Here is a 23,143-nt window from a genome sequence, read left to right as displayed (position 1 = left end):
GCTCGTTAGCTCGCGAGCCGGCTCGCGAGCTCGAGTATATATATTTTTATTTTTTTTATTTTTATTTTTGATAGTAAAATTACATAAATATCCTTAATATTTTATTATTTATTAAGAAAAAATATTATTTTATTTATTTTTTTAAAAATAAAATAATTATTTTTTATTTTTTTCGAGCTCGAACTCGGCTCGAATCGAGTCGAGCTTGAAAATTACCAGCTCGTCGAGCTCGAGCTCGAGTTCGAGTTCGATGAAATTAAGTCAAGGCTCGACTCGATAAGGCCAAAGCTCGACTCGGCTCGACTCGTTTGCAGCCCTATATAGATGTTCAAAGTTGGTTCATTACATAGATTTATGTAGATTTAGTATCAATTTAAATTGGGCTAAATCCCCTATCCTCTCCCTCACCTTATATATAATGTAGTGTAGTACTAATATGTATATAAATAGTCAAATTTAAAATAAACAATATGGTCTTTTATTGTGATAAAATAATATACCATTTCTTGGCATTTATTATGTTTGTGGCAAAAGTATGATTTTGTTATATTAATTTGTTTGACTTTTATTTTTCACATGTTATGTATTGTTTGTAAAAAAATTAATGGGTATTGATTTAGATTTCGCATAGTATCAAATGTGATAATTAACATTGAATTTTTGACTAATTCAAAAGACTGATAATTGCGATTTTTATTGGTGCTATATATACTTTTTTTAAATTAGGTCACATAAAAAATAGTAATGGTCACTGTGAGAGAACTCTTAAGAAAGTGGGATAGGGTGGGGAAAAGACTAAGGTAGGGGAAGTTTTTTTTATTTAATTTATATTATAATCTAACATCATAGCACACAATAACAGAATATTTTGATGAAAACATACGAAGAAAATGCAACAATCTAAAAGTGGACCTTTGAGAAACTCGAAAAATTGGGGGTAATGTAGGAAGAAAAATATGCACATAGGTTGTTCAAAATTAAAAGAATAAACATAATTCATTTGAGTGGGCAAAATATTTTTTTAAAAAAAAAAAATTCAGGGTGGTAAAGTGTTACCACCCCATAGGTTAAGGGGGACAAAGTGTTATTTAAGTTCTATTTATAAAAATAATCAAATAGAATGGCATCAATATTTAATGAAACATCATCTAAAATTTTAACTTGTGAAAATAAAGTCAAAACTAAGTTTTGTGGTATTATATTATGGTCTATTTCGTGAATCGGTTAATAGTATTCTCTAATTCTGCTAAAACTTTAATTTTTTCCCTTGAACTTGGATACATGGTAAAATGACAACATATTGATTTTGTAAACAAATAATATGTAGAATAAAAACTCAAAGAAAAAAAATTATGTAATAGACTTGATATTTCACAATATTTTTAATTTTGCACCTTATTTGCCCCTCCTCAACTTTTGTAAATTTCCTTTTTAAATTTCATGGAGTTCTCTTCTCAATCGAAAATTTTTGTAACCAATAACTTCAGTGGAAGTATTTAATATATTTTAAATCAAATATATACATCAGTTTTTGGATAAAACGCATTGACAATAACTCTCGATGCTGAAGCACTGCCCCAAAAAATAAGACAAAACAATAATGAACGAGTCACAGCAGTATTATCTTCTCTACTGAGTGTTTTATGAATAAATAACAACTGCACTAATTCTTAGAAAACATTGTGCGGACTGAAATTTCCTTTTTTTTTAATTTTACTTAAGAAAAAGAATTATTATTTGAACCAAAATTTTCACCTTCCAAACTTTGATTGCTAAATTTGTTTTGTCCAACGTGTATGCAAAAGAGACCATTTTGGTCTCCATCCCTCTAACATTGGGCATCCAAATTGGAATTTTCTTGTAAAAGTAAATCGCAATGCTTGCAATAATAAAAAATAATATTCTGATGGGACAAAAACAGTCTGCATATATGTATGAGTAAACATCTCAACGGGTGGTTTTTGAATTTTTTGGCAAGAGGCTTAAAGTCTATGCTTGAGTGATGAGATTCCGTTAAATTGTTTTGGTATTACAACTTGTATTAAAGAATAATTACAAAAGTAGCATAATCAAAGCAACTTTAATGTTTCTTTTTTTTTTTCATATTTTCTGGCTTTACTAATTTACTACATTGTGCAACAAAAAAAAAAAATCTTACTAACTGAGTGCTTTAGCGATTTTAACCTCTGGGGCCAATTTCGAGCTCTAAACCACATAATAAAAAAGGAACAATTATTGGAGAAAATTTGAAGTGCGAACCATGAAACATTAGTCTCAATCTGATACTGTTCTTACTGTGGTGCATGAGTTTTTATTTATCGCTACTCAGGCCACAAATGAATACATTCTTATCCTAATCAGATTCCAATCAATTCCACTCAAATGAATGCCTCGATCATAAATGAGAAATCAAATAAATGACTTTTCAGATTCCTGAGTCTTCCATTGTTGACTTGTCAGTGTAACCGAGCAAAAGTGAATTATTCTTTCCAAAGATTCTTTTCAAAGTCTCTCTGAGGCTTCAACCAGATATTTCTTTATTTCGGTGAAGTATTATTTGGATAGAGAGAATTTGGATAGAGACAGCATTCCCGTCGGCCGCCAATGTGAAAGAGTACCAATTATTTCTAGTGTATTTTTGGCTTCTTTACAACAATTTTAATATGACTTTCTTCACTAGCATGTAGGTGTTTCCCTGACGTCTTCTTCTTTGTATTTTTTTTTTTAAAGACACATATATATATTTGATAACCTTTGACGGCTTTCTTCTATACTGAAAAGTTTCAATAAACTATTTTCAATGACTTGTATAACAATCTTATATGTAGAATTAAATCAACATAATTATTAAGTTTCTTATGTTTAATCGTCTTTTTATGTAGGTTATGTTGATGTATTTACCCTTGAAAATATGCATAGTATCAGTGACGAATTCAAAAGTTTAGTGGGAACAAATCATCAATGATATTATAGCAAATAGAGCATATTAAAAGCAAAATGAAAGCACAACAGATTATAAATAGAAGCAAGAAATTTTTAAAAAAATAAAAACAATGTATAAAGAAAAATGTGAAAATTTGACTCTCTGCCATTCTATTTACTGTCAGTAAGGCATTCAAAATCGTAGTTGAAACTTCTTTAATTTGTATGACAGCTAGAATATATATATATATATATATATTTTTTTTTTTTTTTTTTTTGTTTTCTTTGTCTTTGATTTCCTATGTAACATATATACTATTACCTTAGTTTCTATTGTAAAATTATAGTTATCAAAGAAACTAAGAGTTGGTTTGTTATAAGAAACTCGAAGAAAAGAAAACTTTATATTTTTATAATTGTTATTCAAAAATTATACTAAATGTATGGTAATGTAGATGTTAATGGCATACTTTTATAAGGAAACTAATTGTTAGTTTGATATATGGCACTTTATCAAAAGAAATTAAACAAAGTAACGAAAGAAATAATTTTTTTAGGGGGATAACATAATACAATTTTAGTTGACAACTAAAATTATAGGGAGAATTTTAAAATTTTTTAAACTTTTGGAGGGCGCCTGCCCTTGCCTGTCCACCCTATGTCCGCCTCAGACAAATTATTTTGATACTACAATTTGTATTAAAGCATAAGTACAAAAGCAGAACAATCAAAACAGCTTTCATGTTCCTTTTTCTCCTTGTTTTCTGGCTTTACTAATTTTAGTACATTGTTATCACAAAAATATTAATCCTAATATATGTGCTAAGAACGAGTGAATTTAGCGCTCGTAGCAATATCTGGCTTTGAACAACGTAATTTACACAAAAACTATTAAAAAATCCAAAAAAAAAAGACAAAAGAAGAACTTTCCTCTCCCCCAATTCCAATTCTCATTTTAACTTTTAATTTTATGTTTATGCAATTTCCTTCGTAAATTGTTTCAAATCATTTCCGAGGTTAAAATTTCTCAATAATGAAGCCAAAAACGAATAAAAAATTCTTTTCGAAGTCAGATTCCTGAGTCTTCCATTGTTGACTTGTCAATGTAAACGCTGCAAAGGTGAAATATGCTTTCCAAGCCTGATATTGATAGCCACATCACCTGTCAAGCTTTATATCAACTGTGCATTTCTTCCATCCAGCTCTATATCTACCTGCAAGATAGCCGAATGCTATGTATTTCTTCCGACATTTCACATGATCATGGGTGGATCAACCCATTTCTCTGTTTTCTTACTCGTCGCCATAATTTTACTCTGTTCTTCCAGCGAAACTGTAAATGCAACTTGCTATGCAAGTGAGAAACAAGCTCTTATGGACTTCAAGAAAGACTTGAAAGATCCCTATGGTAGACTCTCGTCTTGGATTCACGACGTTGATTGCTGCAAATGGGAAGGAGTTGTTTGTAGCAACCGAAGTGGCCACGTGATTCAACTTCAGCTTCAGAGTCCTGTTCGTGAAATTGATGATTTTGGTGATGAGGAAGAATCACCATTAAGCGGTAAAATCAGTCATTCGTTACAAAATTTGACTCACTTGCGTTACCTTGATCTAAGTCTAAATGATTTCAGTGGAATTCCAATTCCCAGTTTTTTTGGGTCTCTTAGAAGTCTAAGGTACCTGGATTTATCTAAAGCTGGATTTCAAGGAATGGTTCCCTATCAGCTTGGAAACCTGTCAAGTTTACGCACTTTAGGCTTGGAAGCCTATTATGTTTCCCATCTCCAAGCTGATAACCTGCAATGGTTGGCTGGTCTCTCGAATCTGGAACACCTAGACATGAGTGGCGTGGACCTTAGTCTAGCGTCTAATTGGCTAGAGGTGATTAACACGATCCCTTCGTTGGTAGAGATACATTTGTTCTCTTGTCAGCTTGATTTAATTTCTTATTATGATGGTGGCAGAGATACATTTGTCTCACTCTTCCATGCCAACTTTTCTTCTCTTACTGTCCTAGATCTTTCTAGAAATTATCTTGGATTCGTCATCCCTAGATGGATTTTCGGTCTTCCTGCCCTTGCTTCTCTTGATTTAAGTTGGAACTTCTTTGGAGGTCCATTGCCCAGAGATCTTTGGAACTTGACTTCCCTCAGGCACTTGGATCTTTTTGGAAACTATCTGAATGGTTCACTGTCAGATGAGCTTAGTCATCTTAACAATCTCATTTCTCTCAACCTTGGGCGGAATTATTTCGAAGGCTCCTTGGATGGAATTTGGAATTGGAGTTCCCTTACATCTTTGGATCTATCAGAGAATAACTTCGCTACCTTCCTCCCAAGCCAATTATCCACTTTAAGCTCCCTAGTTTCACTTGACCTTAGAGTCAATCACTTTCGAGGTTCTATCCCAACCTCTATTGCCAACATTTCCAACCTTCAATATCTTGATCTATTTCATAACAACCTTATCTCCTCTTTACCAAGTGAAGTATTCACGTCGAAGGACTTGATTACACTTGATGCAAGTGATAATTACTTAAATGGTCCAATTCCAAGCACAGTTGGCAACTGTTCCAATCTAGAATACCTTTCGCTAAGTAATAATGCTCTATCTGGTTCAATTCCATCAAATTTAGGAAGATGTACCCAGCTCAAAGAACTTCGGCTAAATGATAATGCTCTATCTGGTTCAATTCCATCAAATTTAGGAAAACTGTCATCCTTGAAGTTCTGGGATATATCTTGCAACGAACTCAATGGAACTCTTCCTGAAAGTCTTGGGCAGCTTTCCAAACTTGAAGAGCTTATTATTCACGACAATTTAATGGAAGGCATTGTGAGCGAAAGTCACTTCGACAATCTGACAGCTTTAACGAAGTTTGATGCATCTGGAAACTCTTTGACCTTAAGAGTAAGTGTAAGTTGGACTCCTCGTGTCCAATTTGAAACACTTGAATTGAGTTCATGGAAGCTGGGCCCCCGATTTCCTACATGGATCCGATCACAAAAAATCCTTCGGGATGTGAACTTGTCCTTCGCAGGAATTTCAGATACCATTCCACCTTGGTTATTCAACTCATCATTGCAATTTGTAGACTTTTCTCACAATCAACTCCATGGTAAAAGTTCAAATATCTCTGACTTGTTAAAGGTTTATATGTGCATTATAGCCAAGCACATTCAATGGCTATTCCCTCTTGGTTATTTAACCCATCATTGGTCCACATGGAACTTTCTCACAATGAATTTTATGGTAAAGGTTCAAATATCTCTAAAACTGTTAAAAGGTTTATATGCACACAACAATCAAACATATTCAATTGCCTACACATCCAATTAATTTATCATTGATTGACATATTTAGAACTTAATTTCCAACTATTTGTTTTCAGGAGGCATCTCTCACATTTTGTGTGAAGTTAAGAATGAATATCATGATCTTCGGTATCTAGATCTTCAGGAGAATTCTCTATCAGGAGAAATTCCTGACTGTTGGATGAATTACCCAAACTTGACTCGCATCAACCTCAACAGCAATAACTTCACCGGAAGCATTCCAAGGTCATTGTTTCATTTGGAAGATCTGGACCATTTAGGCTTGGGTAATAACAGTCTCACTGGTCCGATAACCTTTGACTTTGTAAATCATGAATAAATAACAGACTTGTGGAGGCATTTGATGTTTGATCCTATGGGTAAAAATAAGATAGACATCAAAAGTGACTTTCCGTGCTGTTGGCGATGTAATTGCTGCATATATAGAAAATGTTGTAATTTTTAACCGTAATGGATGCACCAGTGTTTTAAAGCTATGACTGTTAGATTCCACCTAATGGTCATTGATATCTACTTGATAACAATAGGAAATGACGTTTGTACCCCTCCTCTTGATGTAATTATGTAAATGGAAGAAAAGTCATATATATTACCTAAAATGCATGTCAAACTGTAAACTTGAAATGAACATCTTAGAATTACTAAAGTCAATGAGAAATGAACATCTTAGTATTGGGCCCATGTACTAAAGTGGTCATAAATGTTTTGATCAAAATAAATTTGGTCACCAAAATTTCTCCTTTTTCTTCAAATTTAGGACAACAGTTTGACGTTGCATTTTTGTCCCCATTATATATTTAGACTGAGAAGGCAGAGGATGTGCTCAATTTTTCCATTTTATGGAGATATTATTATATGAACAGAAAACTCACACAATTTACTCACATTTGTGTCATTTGCGTTATGATTATCTACCAGACTCCTAATTTGCAATATATGGGTCCCATTTCTACAAGTTTTACTTACACAACCAATCCAAGAATTAGATTCCAAAAAATGATAAAAAAAAAATATCTTAGAATTAGAATTCAATAATTTTCTTACAAGTGCAATTCAATCATTCAAAAGGAAGAAAATCCCTCGTCTCCCTTAACAAAATTTTACAACGGAATAATAACCAAGAAAACTATTTTTCAAAAATAAAAAAGAAAAAAAAAAGCATCAAAAACTAGCCGTTACGAGAAAACATCAACCAAACCCCACCGCCGCAGCTCTTTTAACGTTCAAAATTTTTTTTTGATTCTTATGTAAAACTCAGACAAACTCTCACATTTATAAACATCTCTTCACACATTTTTTTTCTGCATTAGTCCAATCTCTCTGTCACTTTTTCTCTCTAAGCAAGATTCAATAATTCATCATCATCAGAAGAAGAAGGGGGCAGCCCTTTAATTCTCACTAGCCTCTTCTTCTTCTTCTTTGACGAGATTTCTCGAAATTCCGGTTTGATTTGTTCAGAATTTTTGGAACCCTTTATATTGATTATTGTTTAAGCGTTGAGAGGTCGAATTTTTTGAGGTGTGAAAAGCAAGGAATCAAGGAAGAAGGGATGACTACCACAATGAACAGCGCAAGCAGCAATAACAGCAACACCCCGGCGGCTGGTCCGGTGATGACGTCATCCAAGCAGCCAGTGCAATCTGCAAAGAACGTTGATACTCAATCTGTTCTCAAGAGGTACATTTTTTTGAAAATATTTTTTAGGGTTTTTATTTTTTGAATACGTGTGTAAAGAAATTTTGAATTTCTTGATTTGGGATATTAGGGTTTTGATCCCCTTAGAGTTAATTTAGGGGATTTGGTGTCTGAATTTGTGGTTTCTGTTTCGATTTGATTTCTGGACACGGGTATTAGGTGAAAGAAATAAAACGGTATTAGGTGAAAGAAATAAAACGTATGACATATTTCTAAATGTGTTTTCTTGGTCCTATGTGAGTCTATTAATTTAGCTTGCGTTATTTGGAGGATTTTTACTTTCTAATGTCTGATTTTGATTTAGCTAAGATCCTCAATTTTTGATATCAAACTCATATCCTGTTTGTTGTTTTCTCACTGTTACCTTTTCAATTCTGAAATCTAAAGCTTAATTAGTCTAGTTGGTTATGAAAAATTGTCAATTTGATGTCTTAACATGGACAGAATACGTCCAAGGAAGGGTTTTTATGTATAAAGGAGTTGTTTATGTAACTGATGCTTGAACTTTTTTTCCTCGTTAATACAGGTTGCAATCTGAACTGATGGCCTTGATGGTAGGATCTCTGATCCCTTTTAATCTTCCATTCATGCTTCCATTTAGCAATGTTGTTGTTCTCTGTTGTTGGCTCCTTATTTGGTTGAATCTCTTTCCTTGACTCTGTTGATGAATGTACAGATGAGTGGCGATTCTGGAATATCTGCTTTTCCCGAGGAAGACAACATATTCTGCTGGAAAGGAACAATTACTGGTAGCAAAGATACCGTGTTTGAGGGCACTGAGTACAAACTATCACTTTCCTTTCCAACTGATTATCCATTCAAGGCTCCAAAGGTCAAGTTCGAGACTGGCTGCTTTCATCCAAATGTTGATGTTTATGGAAATATATGCTTGGACATACTTCAGGTATTAATAGACAAAGTTTCTCCATAACTCTGCTATTGTCTCAAATTTTGCCTCAAAATTGGAAACCTGATTAATCGATTACATTATCTGTTCCAGGATAAGTGGTCGTCAGCTTATGATGTGAGGACAATTCTGCTCTCCATTCAAAGCCTGCTGGGAGGTAATCTTACTTGCCGTTGATGGTAGTTTTGCAATCATTTTAAGAATCACGACAATTCTCTGATTTTTTTTTTCTTTATCATTAATATAACCTGTGGATATTGCTAAATGCAGAACCAAACACAAGCTCACCTTTGAATAATCAAGCAGCAGCACTTTGGGGCAATCAAGCAGGTACATTTTCTGAGTTCTGACCATATTTGTATATATATATGAATTGTCTTTTTTTCCTCAAATTGGCAATGGAAATTCTTTGACTGAATTCTGTTTCTGGTTTGCAGAGTACAGGAAAATGGTTGAGAAGCTTTACAAGCCTAGCTCCTAGATTTCTCATTCATATCGCCAAGCCCTGCAGGGTCCAGCAAGTGAAGATGCTGTCAGCTGATCAATAATGATAAACTCTGCTTTCTTTGGAGAGGAGAAACGTGAATTGATATTGTTTCTTCATGTTTCTGTGATTCCTTCTCATTGTTTTTTTCCTTTTTTTTTTCTTAACAGCTGTTGTACTTTCAATACATACAAGACCAACAAAGATAGTTTGATTTTGATAATTAGTAGATGGCATAACTGATTTGTCCTCAAGTTGAATGCAGTAAAATGCAGAGATTTTTTTATATCCATCAATTGTTGTGTAGTCCATAATCAAATTTGATGGGACATATCTAATTTTGCTGTCCTAGGGCTTTGTATGCTGCTTGTTTAATTCATTGGTTATTTTTATTGGTGCTCTCTCCTGACTAAAAAGATGAACTAATGGCCTTTTGGATTTTCTATTATTGAGAAATGCTTGTTAGACCTAGAACAACACATTAAAGATTACATGGTTTTGTTTATTTCTATTACCATGCATCTGGGTTTATATATATATATATATATATATATATATGGCATTTATTAATCAGCAAAAGGTAGGCTAGAGAGGTCTCTGCATCAAAATTAACAGGTCAAGGTAGGCTAGAGAGGTGTCTGAACATTTACAGAAAGAAAGTTTCACACCCGCAATCCAGCAAAATTGTTGTCAAATGTCATTTTGGAAATTTGATGTTTGGTAAATTATTGCTAAGGATCAAAAAATGTTATCAAAATCGAAATGTTGCAAGAATGCAGTAAAGAGCATATCCGAAATCTCGTTGCCACTGGACAAAGAAGACAGAATTGGATTGACGATTTTCTGTCTGAAAATTTCCGACACCTGATTTTTAGGGGGAATGAACTACTTGTGTATCCGAAGTGGAATATTTGTTGTACAGAAACACCTCTGAAATCCTCTTCGTTTTCTATTCTTTTCTTTTCTTTTCTTTTTTTCAGGCTGAGCCACAAGTTTAAGATTGAAATGAACTAAGCATAACAAAGTACAAAATTTGGTAAAATATCGTAGGAAATGCATTAAAGAAAATGACTGAGAACAGAAACTGGTAGGCCGCTTAAAACCAAACTGAATTGCCAAGTTAGGATTTAGAAGATGTAAGCTGCCTCACATTGAACTTGGCCAATTCCTTGTACTTCTCAACCGATCCAATCAAGCAAACAGTCTGCAAAAGGCACAAAAGCGAATTATATCATGAGCATAAATCACAATCACTTTTGGACATGAGAATGTTGAAAATAACTCAAATTCAATGCAACTTTTAGTACAAAGTAATCACTTAGTCTTGTAGATGCAGATCAGCAACTCATGATCTGAATAACTAGTTTCCTTTATGAAGGAACTCTGTCCACATTTCAGAAAGAAATTTTCACAAAGTACTTAAAAATTTCTGATCATGCAGCTTTTCATATTATGTACAGTAGCATTTCTACGACCAAAAAAACCTACAAGAAGCCGTGCATGTGCACGTCTTACCTTGACAATTTGGACAACAATATGTATATCAGGATGGCTAAGATCAACTTTATGTGGTGAAGGAACAGATTTTGCGACTGCGTCGATGATTTTTGCTCTATCAATACCAGTATTTGCACGGGCTTCATACAATACAGCGAACTGCAAAAGAAGATTTATAAGGCCTTTTTGCTCAGCCAAAGAACAGAGGAAAAAAGAAGACAAAGTACCAAAAGTCAGGACAAATATAGCAGTTATTGGTTGGACAATTGCAAAGAATCAAGTAAAATCAAACTCAATCGCTCCTCTCCACCTTTAAGTACCTAAGTAGGATACTTGAATAATTAACACACCAAAACTTTAAAGCAATGCAGGTGATAGTAGAGGAACCCAAATTCTTCTCCAAGTAATAGACTGAATAACATCTAAAGGCCAAACCTGAGGTCATAAACTAGAGATATAAAGTAGAAACGAAGTACAATTGGAAATACATCTATGGGCCACAAGAATATTTTAATAGTTTACTTAATGGGGTAGAGGCGCTCAGGTTTTGTGCATAGATTAAAAAGCAAGGGTGTCATTAAAACAGGGGGCAAAAATCCAAGCTACCTTGTGGGGATTCTGAGCTTCCACTGGAAAGTATTTTGCAATAAAAGGTTGAATTGCCCTTACAATTTCCTCTTCCGACGCATAGCAGCTTAATTCAACAGGCAGCACCCTTAACATGAATCTGATGCAAGCCAATGCAATTTGAACCAGATAAGATACTTAATACTAGTTTGCATTACAGCACAGAAAGCCAATTAGCATAAACAGTTAATGAACATGCAGAGAAAGTAACCTAGACATGTGTTTCCGGGTTGAAGCAAGGGAAGTCATCATATACTGCACAATATCCTTCGGGTTTGGATCATCATCTCTCTTGCGCATTTGGACAAATACAACACCATTACAGCCCGAGTCAAGGTTGCTGAATCGTCTCTGTTTAATAAAACAAAAAACCCCAAAAAAAAAATGTTACTGCAAAATCAGGATGGATCACCAACTATTTTTTTCTAAAAAAAAAGGACCAAAATCTCAGGACCAAGATTTTTTGGTCCTAGACAGATGTAGCAAATTAGTATTCTGATATATAATTGGGGGCAGTGTTTCATTCTTGTAACCAACGTCTCTTCACAAGGCCTGCCAAGTGTCATGCGATGGCCATGTGCAGGTGACATCTGCTAGTATATTAGCAGCCAAGCTATAGCTATATTGTTCAACAAATGCAAAGTCATACCGAAGAAACATTTCTTCAAATCAAAAGATCGGCTATCAGAAGAAACTTGACGATTCACTCAGAGATCAAGTTCATACAAGCTTGAGTACAAACAGAAGAAATTGAAAGTGAGGAGGCATCATAATAAACTCAAGTACAAGTAGAAGAATCTTCAACTACATATTCATTTCAAACATGTTTTCACATTTTCCGGGCAGCTTTTAGCATGTCTCTTATCATATTTCTCAGGACATCAATATGAATTGGGTAACAACATTTATAAATCTCACTTTTGCACCAGCAATGCAGGCCTCAAACACAAGAAAAATGCTAACTGTTGAGATCTAGAATATCTTTTTCTATGTATATCCCATGATTTCTGCTATATCCCATGATTTCTGCTCTATTTTAGGATAGAATAATTTACTCCTAATGTATTTTAGGATAGAATAAATTAGCTCCTAATTTTTAGGAAATTACAGATTTCATGGAATTGACAAAAGTCAAATTCCATTTGTATAAATGTTGTACAGAGTCTAGAACAAATGATATGACAGAACAATTCAGTTCTTCTTTTTGTTCATGGTATCAGAGCTTTTGCTCTTGGGACCTCTTCTTGTCAGCCTTCATTGCTGAGAACTTTCCTTTTTTTCAAGTCTTATTGCCAAGTGCAATTTCCAGCCTTCATTGCTGATTTTTTCCATTAGGCCTTCATTGCCAATTTTTCTTTGAAACCTCCACCATGTCTGAAACTGAAACATCAGAAATCCACTCCAATACCAAATCAGAGGAGACCTCAAATATTCCACAAACAGGGGATTTGCAGAGTATCCAGGCAGCCTACAGGCTCAACGGGAAAAACTATTTGAAGTGGTCACAATTTGTTCAAACATTTCTCAAAGGAAAGGGCAGAATCAGCCACTTGCTTGGAACTGGACCGAAAAAGGGAGATCCTAAATTCGCTGCTTGTGATGAAGAGGATTCTATGGTCATGTCATGGCTGTGGAATTCCATGTTACCTGAAATAAGCGATACTTGCATGTTCCTACCAACAGCTCAAGATATATGGACTACTATTCGACAGACCTATTCAAAGGCAGGAGATGCTGCCCTAATCTATGAGATCAAAACAAAGATCTCAGCCACTAAACAGGGCAACCTTTCTGTTACTCAATATGCCAACCTTCTGCAAAATCTATGGCAGGAACTGGACCAATATCGGTGTGTTCAGATGGTGTGTAGTGAAGATGCAACCACCTTGAGAAGCTTTATCGAAAAGGATAGAGTTTATGACTTCCTTGCAGGTTTGAATGTGGAATTTGATCAGGTCAGAATCCAAATATTGGGGAAGGAAAGATTATCATCTCTGAATGAGACAATATCATTGATTCGAGCTGAAGAGAACAGGCGAGAAGTCATGTTAGAGCCTAAAACATTAGAAGGCTCTGCAATGATTTCTACAAAGTCAAATAAAGACACAATTTGGTGCACGTACTGCAAGAAATCAAGCCATACGCGAGATGATTGCTTCAAACTCCATGGGAAGGAACAAGTCCTTAGTCGTAAAGGAGGATTCAAAGGACGAAAAGCCCACTTAACTGCTGGAGAAGACCAAACACAAGAAAAATCCAACCAGGCTGGTATGGGAGAATTCAAGAAAGAAGAAATCGAAAAGCTAAGAAACCTCCTAAATTCCCTTGAAAAGTCCTCTAGTACGTGTTCATTGGCTCAATCAGGTAAGTACCTTAACTCTTATGCTTTAAGTGCCTCAAGCATGTCTTCTCTAGGCTCTTGGGTCATCGACTCAGGAGCTACTGATCATATGACTCATAGCCCAATCAGATTTAGAACATACAACCCATGTCCTGGAAATAGAAAAATTACTGTTGCGGATGGATCTCCTATAACTGTTGCAGGCCAAGGGACAGTAAATCTATCAAATTCTTTGTCCCTAAATAATGTGTTGCATGTCCCAAAATTGTCCTCCAATCTCATATCCATCCATCAAATTACCAAAGATCTGAACTGTAGAGTAATTTTCTATACTACTCACTGTGTTTTTCAGGATTTGGTTACGGGGAGGACGATTGGACTTGCTAAGGTGAATGATGGGCTTTATTACCTTGAGGAGATGAGTGGCAACAAGAAGAACAAAAATCAGTTATCCCTCACCTGCTCCTCAAATAATAAATCTGAAATTTGGCTTCATCATTTCCGTCTTGGTCATCCATCTTTTATTCTACTTAAAAGCATGTTTCCTTCACTTTTCAAGAATGAAGATGTTAGTAATTTTCATTGTGATACATGTGAAATTGCTAAACATCATAGACTATCATTTCCATTGAGTAATACAAGATCTACGAGACCTTTCTCTTTGATACATACTGATATTTGGGGGCCTTGTAGAATTTCTAGTATTTCTGGAGCAAAATGGTTTGTCACATTCATTGATGATTGTACTAGAACTACTTGGTTATTTCTTATGAAAGAAAAATCAGAAGTAAGCAGTATTTTTCCAATGTTTCATAAAATGATTTGTACACAATTTGGAAGTCTGATTAAAAGAGTAAGATCTGATAATGCAAGAGACTATTTTAATCAAATTCTCTCATCTTTTTTCCAAAAAGAGGGTATAATACATGAGTCATCTTGTGTAGATACACCCCAACAAAATGGGATTGCTGAACGAAAAAATAGACATTTACTCAATGTGACTCGAGCAATTTTGTTTCAACATAAAGTTCCAAAAACTTTTTGGGGGGAGGCTGTTTTAACTGCTGCACATTTGATAAATAGAGTACCTTCAAAAGTACTAAATAATCAAAGTCCCATTGCTGCTCTTTCTGTTTTTTACCCTGATTTTAATGTCTCTTGCACATTGTCACCAAAAGTGTTTGGTTGTATTGCTTTTGTACATGTTCATGCACACCAAAGAGGGAAACTTGATCCAAGAGCTTTAAAATGTATTTTTGTGGGATACTCAAACACAAAGAAAGGATATAAGTGTTATCATCCTCCTTCAAAAAAATTTTTTACCTCCATGGATGTCACATTTGTTGAAAATGAACCTTACTCTCAAAGTAACAATCCTCATCCCCAGGGGGAGAGTTCTTGGGAAGATAAGGAATTTCTCCTTGATCTTCAAAATCCTACACTAAACTTAAAGTCTTTCAAGCCTGACCATACACCAAATTCTAAAGGAGAACATACTAGCAGTGAACCTGAACCTGAATTTGAAGTTGAACATGCCAGTAAAGAAATTGAACCTGATCTTGCAGCTGAGGGAAAATCTGGTTTAAATCCAACTACACCACTCAAGGTCTACTCAAGGAAGAAAGTTCATATTTCTGAACCTGTGCAAATCCAAGAATCTGAACCACAATCAGGTACTGAAAATTCTGTTCCTTTGTGTGTTCAATCTGACTCTGCTCCTTGTGAATTTATTGATTTAGACCTGCCTATTGCTGTTCGAAAAGGAACACGAGAATGCACTAAGCACCCAATCTCAAATTTCGTGTCTTTCCATAGACTCTCTCCACAACATAAAACTTTCCTTACCACCATCAACTCCATTTCAATCCCACAAACACTACAAGAGGCACTTAGAAATAAGAACTGGTTACATGCTATGAAAGAGGAAATGAATGCCCTAGAGAGAAATAAGACTTGGGAAATTGTAAACCTGCCCAAAGGAAAGAAAACAGTGGGGTGTAAATGGGTGTTTACTTTGAAATATAGAGCTGATGGTTCATTAGAAAGGCATAAAGCTCGGTTGGTTGCAAAAGGATATACACAGACATATGGGATAGATTACCAAGAGACCTTTGCACCCGTTGCAAAAATGAATACTGTGCGTGTTCTTTTGTCTTTAGCCGCTAACTTTGGTTGGTGTTTACAGCAATTTGATGTTAAGAATGCATTCTTACATGGGGATTTAGAAGAAGAGGTGTACATGGAACCCCCACCGGGTTTCAATGAAATGTTTTTTAAAAAGAAAGTGTGCAGGTTAAAGAAAGCATTATATGGGTTAAAACAATCGCCAAGGGCTTGGTTCGGAAGATTTACTAAAGTGATGCTAGCAATGCAATACAAACAAAGTCAAGGAGATCATACTTTGTTCATAAAATATTCAAAAGGAGGTGTTACAGCTCTACTTGTATATGTAGATGACATCATCATTACCGGGGATGATCCAATTGAAAGAGAAACACTCAAAAAGTGCTTAGCAAAGGAGTTTGAAATTAAAGAACTAGGGAGGCTGAAGTATTTTTTAGGCATTGAGGTGGCATACTCAAGTAAAGGCATCTTTGTTTCCCAACAAAAGTATGTCTTAGACTTGCTTAAAGAAACAGGCAATCTTGGATGCAAGGCAGCAAGTACACCCATTGAGCCTAACTTGAGATTGAATGAAGAGAAGGATGATAGCACAGTAGATAAGGGAAGATATCAGCGGTTGGTTGGGAAACTGATATACTTGTCCCATACAAGGCCGGACATAGCATTTGCTGTAAGTGTAGTAAGCCAATTTATGCATGATCCAAGAGAGAAACACTTGCAGGCTGTCAATAGAATTCTATCCTACCTCAAAGGGACACCGGGTAGAGGAATTTTGTTCAAGAAAAATGAAGGATTGCTCATAGAGGCATATACTGATGCTGATTATGCAGGTTCTGTTGTAGATCGTAGATCAACTTCAGGATATTGTACATTTCTTGGTGGGAACCTAGTGACATGGCGGAGTAAGAAGCAATCGGTTGTTGCAAGATCAAGTGCGGAAGCAGAGTTTAGAGCTATGGCTCATGGAGTTTGTGAATTGCTATGGCTCAAAATAATACTTGATGATCTTAAAATCAAGTGGGAAGGACCTATGAAACTCTATTGCGACAACAAGTCTGCCATCAACATTGCACACAATCCAGTGCAACATGATCGCACAAAGCACATCGAAGTTGATAGACATTTTATTAAAGAAAAGCTGGACAGTGGCATGATTTGCACTCCATATGTAGCATCAAATAATCAATTGGCAGATGTCTTAACTAAGGGAATGCCAACTTCCAACTTTGAAGACATTACATGCAAGATGGGAATGGAAAATATCTATTCACCATCTTGAGGGGGAGTGTTGAGATCTAGAATATCTTTTTCTATGTATATCCCATGATTTCTGCTATATCCCATGATTTCTGCTCTATTTTAGGATAGAATAATTTACTCCTAATGTATTTTAGGATAGAATAAATTAGCTCCTAATTTTTAGGAAATTACAGATTTCATGGAATTGACAAAAGTCAAATTCCATTTGTATAAATGTTGTACAGAGTCTAGAACAAATGATATGACAGAACAATTCAGTTCTTCTTTTTGTTCACTAACAAATCAAAGTTGTATTTTTGTGTTCATTTTTCACTATTCATTTGTAACCTGGCAATCTTATCTAGCGAAAATCAAAACTAAATTGTCAGAGTTCTGCCATTTCATGTAGAATGCACTTAAAAATTCTTAGCAGAATTCATACAGCTTCTGAAAATCTCAGAATGAGGGAACAAAAGAACACATATAAGCTGGTTTTTCTGATCAAAAAGTAAGAAGAAGATAAAAATCACCTCACACAAATCTAAAACCACTTTACCCCCTTCAATTCTTGGATTATGTCATTTTACACCTACTATTTACCATATTATGGATCATAATCAAACTCTAATTTCTTTCTCTTTCTCTTTCTCAATTCGTCGTACCCTGAAGAAGACCAATCCTTCCATCGAAAAGCCCAGCCATCTCCAAATTCAGCCCTTCTCCTTTTTGCTTTGGGCACCACCACTGGTTCCACAGATAATATGGAAATAGTAGAGATATACACATACATGTGACTGTGCATGCATAAGGGGATTTTTAAGAGAGCAATGGTGGAAGAGGTGCCCACTGGGCCAAGGGGGAAGGGTGGTAATGGGAGAGGGCAGGTCATATAAGATGAGTCTACTTATTGAGATGAAGAAAATGAGAAAGAAGGGATATTATGGACATTTTGCAACCGCATTTCATAGATGTATGTAAAGTTTGACATAAAATTTCTCCTAAGAAATAGTCTCCAAAAAAAAAAAAAGAAAAAATCGAAGGTTAAAATGACATTAACCTAAGTGTTGAAGGAGGAAAATGGGGCAAGTCGTAGTAACTCTACCACATTCTAAATGAATTGTGTTAGTTCATGATGTTTAATTAGTTTGGAACTCTTTGAGACTGTCCACAGATAAATAAGGGAGGCCCAGGACAACAGAGCATGAAGTTATGGAATTATGCCCCGGTTGATACGTGTGCTTTTACAGAAAGATAAATCTAAAGAGCTCATGAAGACATCGAGAATCCAGTGGTGAGAGTAAACAATTAAGTTATGTCCATCGTTCTTTTGGTATAAGAAAGAAAAACAATTAAAAAAACAGAATATATCAATAAAGGCATTCTTCCCAAGCAAAGAGTAAAAGATCATAATTTGCAGCTTCACAAATGATTTCTACTTACCTTACTTTTATCTCCCAACTCAGCTAGCTCAGCTTCGATCAATTTATCAACTGATTTCTCCTCCATCTTAGAAGATGCCAAATTTGGGGACTTTGATGAACTAATTTCAACACACTGCTTTTTAATTGGCTGCTCTCCAGCTTCACCTTCTTGAATTTTATGCTTCTTTGTCACCTCCTCCTTATTATCTTTATGTTCTCGTATTTCCTCTTGAACAGATGAGTTGTCCTCATTCTGAGAACCTGGCTTTTCATCAACTAGAGTTTCACAATTAGCATCAGTTATATTATCAGTAGGTAAATCTATCTTCTCTGTGCTCCTATGAATGTTATTGCCAATCCCATCATCATCTCCATCTTCATCCTCACTACTATCAGAGTATACAAATTTAGTTTTCTTATTCATGAATTGCTTTGGTATTGCTTCTTGTTGTTTATTTGAGCCTGCCCCATGCACATACTCTTCAAAGAACTGCAGCAAGCATGATTATGATAATACAATTAGCTCAGAGTAACATGATAAATAAGTAATCTCATGGGGAAAAATAATAACAAAAATAGACTTCCTCAACAAAAAAAAAAAAGGAATAGAAAAGCAAACAATGATTTTAGATTTCAAACGATAAAACAAGATAAATTGCACTAACCACGAAATGCATTTGAACAGACAGTTGAAGCAGTAAGTTTGAGATGATTTTTGTGTTGAATGTCTCAAAACCATGCATAGCAAATATTTAAAGGGAAAAAGGGGTATGCCTGGCCAAACTAGAAAAGCAAAATCATGACAAGATTGAGATGTTTTAATAGTGGGAAAAAAAAAAACTCCAAACCTCCTAGAAAACAAAAGAAAAAGAAAAGTTTGATTAATAATTGATCAACCAATTAAATGAAAATAAAATTCTAATTAAGAAGGATAGGTCAATCAGAATCTTATCTCTTTGACCCATTCTAATTCTTTTCAAATTTTTTAGGAAACAAGCAGAAAGATTTTATTGGTACATTTCCAGCTCAATTTACAAAGTCTAAATTATCTAACTGACCAGAAAAGATTGAACTCTCAAAAGGACATCACATGAAGCTCTCCACCCTCTCCCTTGACAGGTTGGGTGCAGTCATTACCTCATAAACACATCTGAAGCTATACCACCATATACTAAATAATACAGCATTCCATTACCTCATAGACACATTCAAAGCTATTAACACCATATACTAGATGAGCAATGGATCATAAATACAAGTCAGTCTAGGATTTTCATATTTTTATAATTTGAGAGGATGAAAAGAGAATTAAGCTCAAACTTTCACCACGTTTTCTTAATATTACATTCCATTTTTCTACTTTCGTTACATGCATAAGGCAGTTCTGAGTTCTACAGAGAATAGCATGTCAGAAATTTTTTATAGCAATGGGTGACTCTTCTTTCCTGTCTGTTGTCCCTTCCCTCCAAACAAAGTATCGAAGATTGCATTCCAAAATAAGGCAGCAGTTGGAGATAAAGCTACTAACTTTTCAGATTTTTTAGAGTTAACCCTACCCACTGTAGCCCATTAGTCAAGAGGTACTTTTTGTAAAGGTTTACAGAGGTAAGTGTACTAAATTTTATTCGTACATGACTAGAGCTTTCTGTAATCCCTATATAATCGATATTAGTTGCATAACTGTTTCCTTTTTCTGGAAGCAAACGTGCTTGTATATAGGGTTATGTTTTTAGCTTATACCCTGCTCTCCGCTTATTTTTCATACATTTCTAATAACATTTATAAGTATCAAAAGAAGAGAAGTATTAAACACCATGTTCTGCCTGTCCTCCCTAGTGAAACAACTGAAAGGACTCTTAAAAAAAATCAAGGTTTCTTAAAATCAACAAACACCAAAAAATCTTACAAATACAAAAATCACAATTAAGGCCCGTTGTTTAATATTGGCTAGAGGCATAAGCACTCAAAGATCCCAAAAATATTTATTAAATGCATTTATTTTCTTATTGGATTTTGTTGAGAAGTGCATCTGCAGTCATACATGCCTCACTGTGTTAGATGGAAATATCATTCGAGGACAGCCAAATGGGAGTATACTAAATGTAACCATCAAATATCACATCCAATGAAGCTGAAGCTACTGAAATAGCATATCGTAGATGATTTTGTTACTCATGGAAAAGCTGCTTTTTAAAGGTCACAGAATCCCTGAAAGTATAATTATTCACTTCTTGTTGAGAAATCCAGTCCAAAAAACAGAACTTTTAAAGTGCCGATTGAGGTCATTTGTGAAAACTACTTCACGAAACCAAACATTACCCATAAAAGGCCACCAAAAATTTTCAGAAGCACTTTTAAAATGAATAAGTACTTCCTGGTAAATGGACCACAATCCATTGAACAGGCTCTAAGAAGAGATATAATAAGACTAAAACAATCACAGAAATTCGGATGAACTAGTCATGACATATATCAGATTGGACCTTAAAAAAATAAACAGAATTCCCCTTGCAGGTCAACTACTTAAAAGAAAATTGCCAAAACTGTTTAAGTTGGTTAGATCGAGCAAAAAGGTTAAACCATAAAGAATCATAGCCAAAGTAGATAAATCATCAAAACTCAGTCCAAAATAAGTAATGCTTCCCTGGGTGCAAAAAAAAGATAAAAATTTCACACTTAAAGAGACATTGTTGCATTAACTACTTTTGGGACAAAGAGGGAATGAAGCAAAAATTCTCAGAAACTTGTTAAGAAGATTTTCAGTTAAACTTACAATACCTCAAAAATAATAGAGGAGGAAGATAGCAGCTTAAGTTAATGGAAAAAGGAGAACACCAGCAGATAATGAAACAAACTATGGTGTTTTAGTCAAGGAATACAATATAAAACTCATGAAATCAACTAATAGGTAAAAAATTTCTCAGGCCTGAGATTTGTACAGTCATCATTACAAAAGTCAAGAAGGTTAAAATAATAGTTGTAGAGGTCTTAAAGCATCTTCGTTGGTATGGAAATAAAATACAAAATGAGACAAGATACTATTGCCAAAGTTAGAGGACACAAGCAACATTAGGAATTTCACTGTGGAATACACATAAAAGAGGTGCAAAATATAGGATAAGACGTCTAAAATTTTCAGCATCTTATCTGTAGTCTCTATAGTTGAAGAAAAGCAATTCCCCAAATGATATCATACGTCAATTATCTTGAAGTTACACCTTCAGTAACTTCAGAAAGTAATCAGTTTTGCACAGTATGTCCTATCCACTGCATTGCATGTAATCCTAGTACAGAACTTGAAAATCACAGAAAAAAAAAAAACCATTGATATCCAGCACCACGCTGAAAATTATTCATTTTCTCTGAAGTTTGAAATTGCATAACTCATGGATCAGCTAAAAGAAAAACCAAAGAGTTGTCCGCATAGGCATTTAAAAATGAATTTAATTACAAGAAAACCTTCAAACTTTTTATGTCAAAAAGCCTGCCTGAAGACTGCAGAAATATGAATTCTTTTTTAATCATTTTTCAAAATAAAAACCTGGGTTCTGAAGCTTTAGTCACAATTTGGAACTTTAATCCAAGTAAACGGTGAAAAAAACGCATATAGACAGAAAAAATAATACAGCAGACCACATTTCACAACACAAAGTTTATGGCTTGTACAATTTAAAGGCTAAAGCATTTGCACAGAATACATATATGAGAGGCAAAAAGTAATACAATACAGAAAAAACCCAATAAATGAAAACAAAAACCCAGAAAGACAGCTAACACAATTTGACAAAAAAAAAAAGGTGTAACTGCATGCACCCAAATTGAAATAAGGTACTGTTTGGCAAATTTAAAATAAAATAAAATAAAAAAGGAATTAAAGCAGACATACGGAATCAATAACATTAATGGCTTCATGAGAGGCTTGGCGTTCCCTTCCACCATCACATGTTATAAAGAACCCTTGTACCCCTGGATGTAATGGATATGCTCCCTTTTTCACTGGTTTCTAGTATATACACCAAAGAACAAAGAAAACCGGATAAATTACAAGAGAAAAACAAAGATTAGTGAAGTAAATGCTCTAAATTGAGAAGAGTAAGTGGACATACATTGTGGGGAAGATAGCGTTGCTTCCTTTTCTTGGTGGACGTGTTCTCAGTTGCCATTGCAGAAGAAGAAGAGGGAACAGTTGAGACTTGAGAGCAAAATAGAGGGAGAACATACGCAGGGAGAGGGAGCAGGGTGGGGAGTTTCAACTTTTGATGCTTTAACACGGTGTCGTATTGCATAAACGGACCACAAACCTTTTTTTTTGGGTAATAATAAAAAGGCCAAAAAAAGGGTTTAGCTATATTCGATTCACCACTAATGTACCTAGAAGTTAGAACTAGTGCCAATACCCGTACTCTGCATGGCGGTGACATTATTATTATTGGAAGAAATAAAAAGACAAGGTGAATAAAAAAAAAAGTTAAAAAATTCCACCAACATATTTAAAATGTAAAAATTGTCTAGTAATAATTCGAAGTATAATAAAATATGTATATCATTTAG

General features: G+C 34.8%; 3 protein-coding genes across 3 annotated transcripts; 2 read left to right on the top strand and 1 right to left on the bottom strand.

Annotated features, from left to right (window-relative positions):
- The first annotated feature begins 4,064 nt into the window (after window positions 1-4,064).
- Window positions 4,065-6,733, top strand: LOC113702844 (uncharacterized). Its single transcript, XM_027224004.2, has 2 exons — window positions 4,065-6,040; window positions 6,314-6,733. The coding sequence occupies exons 1-2, from the start codon at window positions 4,180-4,182 to the stop codon at window positions 6,574-6,576; spliced, it is 2,124 nt and encodes a 707-aa protein (XP_027079805.1). The 5' UTR covers window positions 4,065-4,179; the 3' UTR covers window positions 6,577-6,733.
- Window positions 6,734-7,311: 578 nt separating this feature from the next.
- LOC113702875 (ubiquitin-conjugating enzyme E2 20) lies at window positions 7,312-9,639 on the top strand. Its single transcript, XM_027224034.2, has 6 exons — window positions 7,312-7,934; window positions 8,479-8,506; window positions 8,629-8,856; window positions 8,953-9,016; window positions 9,130-9,189; window positions 9,297-9,639. Exons 1-6 carry the CDS (start codon window positions 7,807-7,809, stop codon window positions 9,338-9,340), a joined length of 552 nt encoding a protein of 183 aa, XP_027079835.1. The 5' UTR covers window positions 7,312-7,806; the 3' UTR covers window positions 9,341-9,639.
- A 633-nt stretch (window positions 9,640-10,272) lies between these two features.
- Window positions 10,273-22,913, bottom strand: LOC113702865 (uncharacterized). The gene is made up of 7 exons (XM_027224024.2): window positions 22,699-22,913; window positions 22,479-22,595; window positions 18,612-19,082; window positions 11,679-11,818; window positions 11,447-11,567; window positions 10,859-10,999; window positions 10,273-10,547 (listed from the first exon to the last, which is right to left on the bottom strand). Exons 1-7 carry the CDS (start codon window positions 22,876-22,878, stop codon window positions 10,464-10,466), a joined length of 1,254 nt encoding a protein of 417 aa, XP_027079825.2. The 5' UTR covers window positions 22,879-22,913; the 3' UTR covers window positions 10,273-10,463.
- Window positions 22,914-23,143: the final 230 nt, after the last annotated feature.

The sequence above is a fragment of the Coffea arabica genome, chromosome 1e (assembly GCF_036785885.1).
Source record: "Coffea arabica cultivar ET-39 chromosome 1e, Coffea Arabica ET-39 HiFi, whole genome shotgun sequence".
NCBI classification, from domain to species: Eukaryota; Viridiplantae; Streptophyta; class Magnoliopsida; order Gentianales; family Rubiaceae; genus Coffea; species Coffea arabica.
The sequence above is the reverse complement of the archived record's forward strand: the minus strand, read 5'-3'. Positions and strand labels throughout refer to the sequence as shown.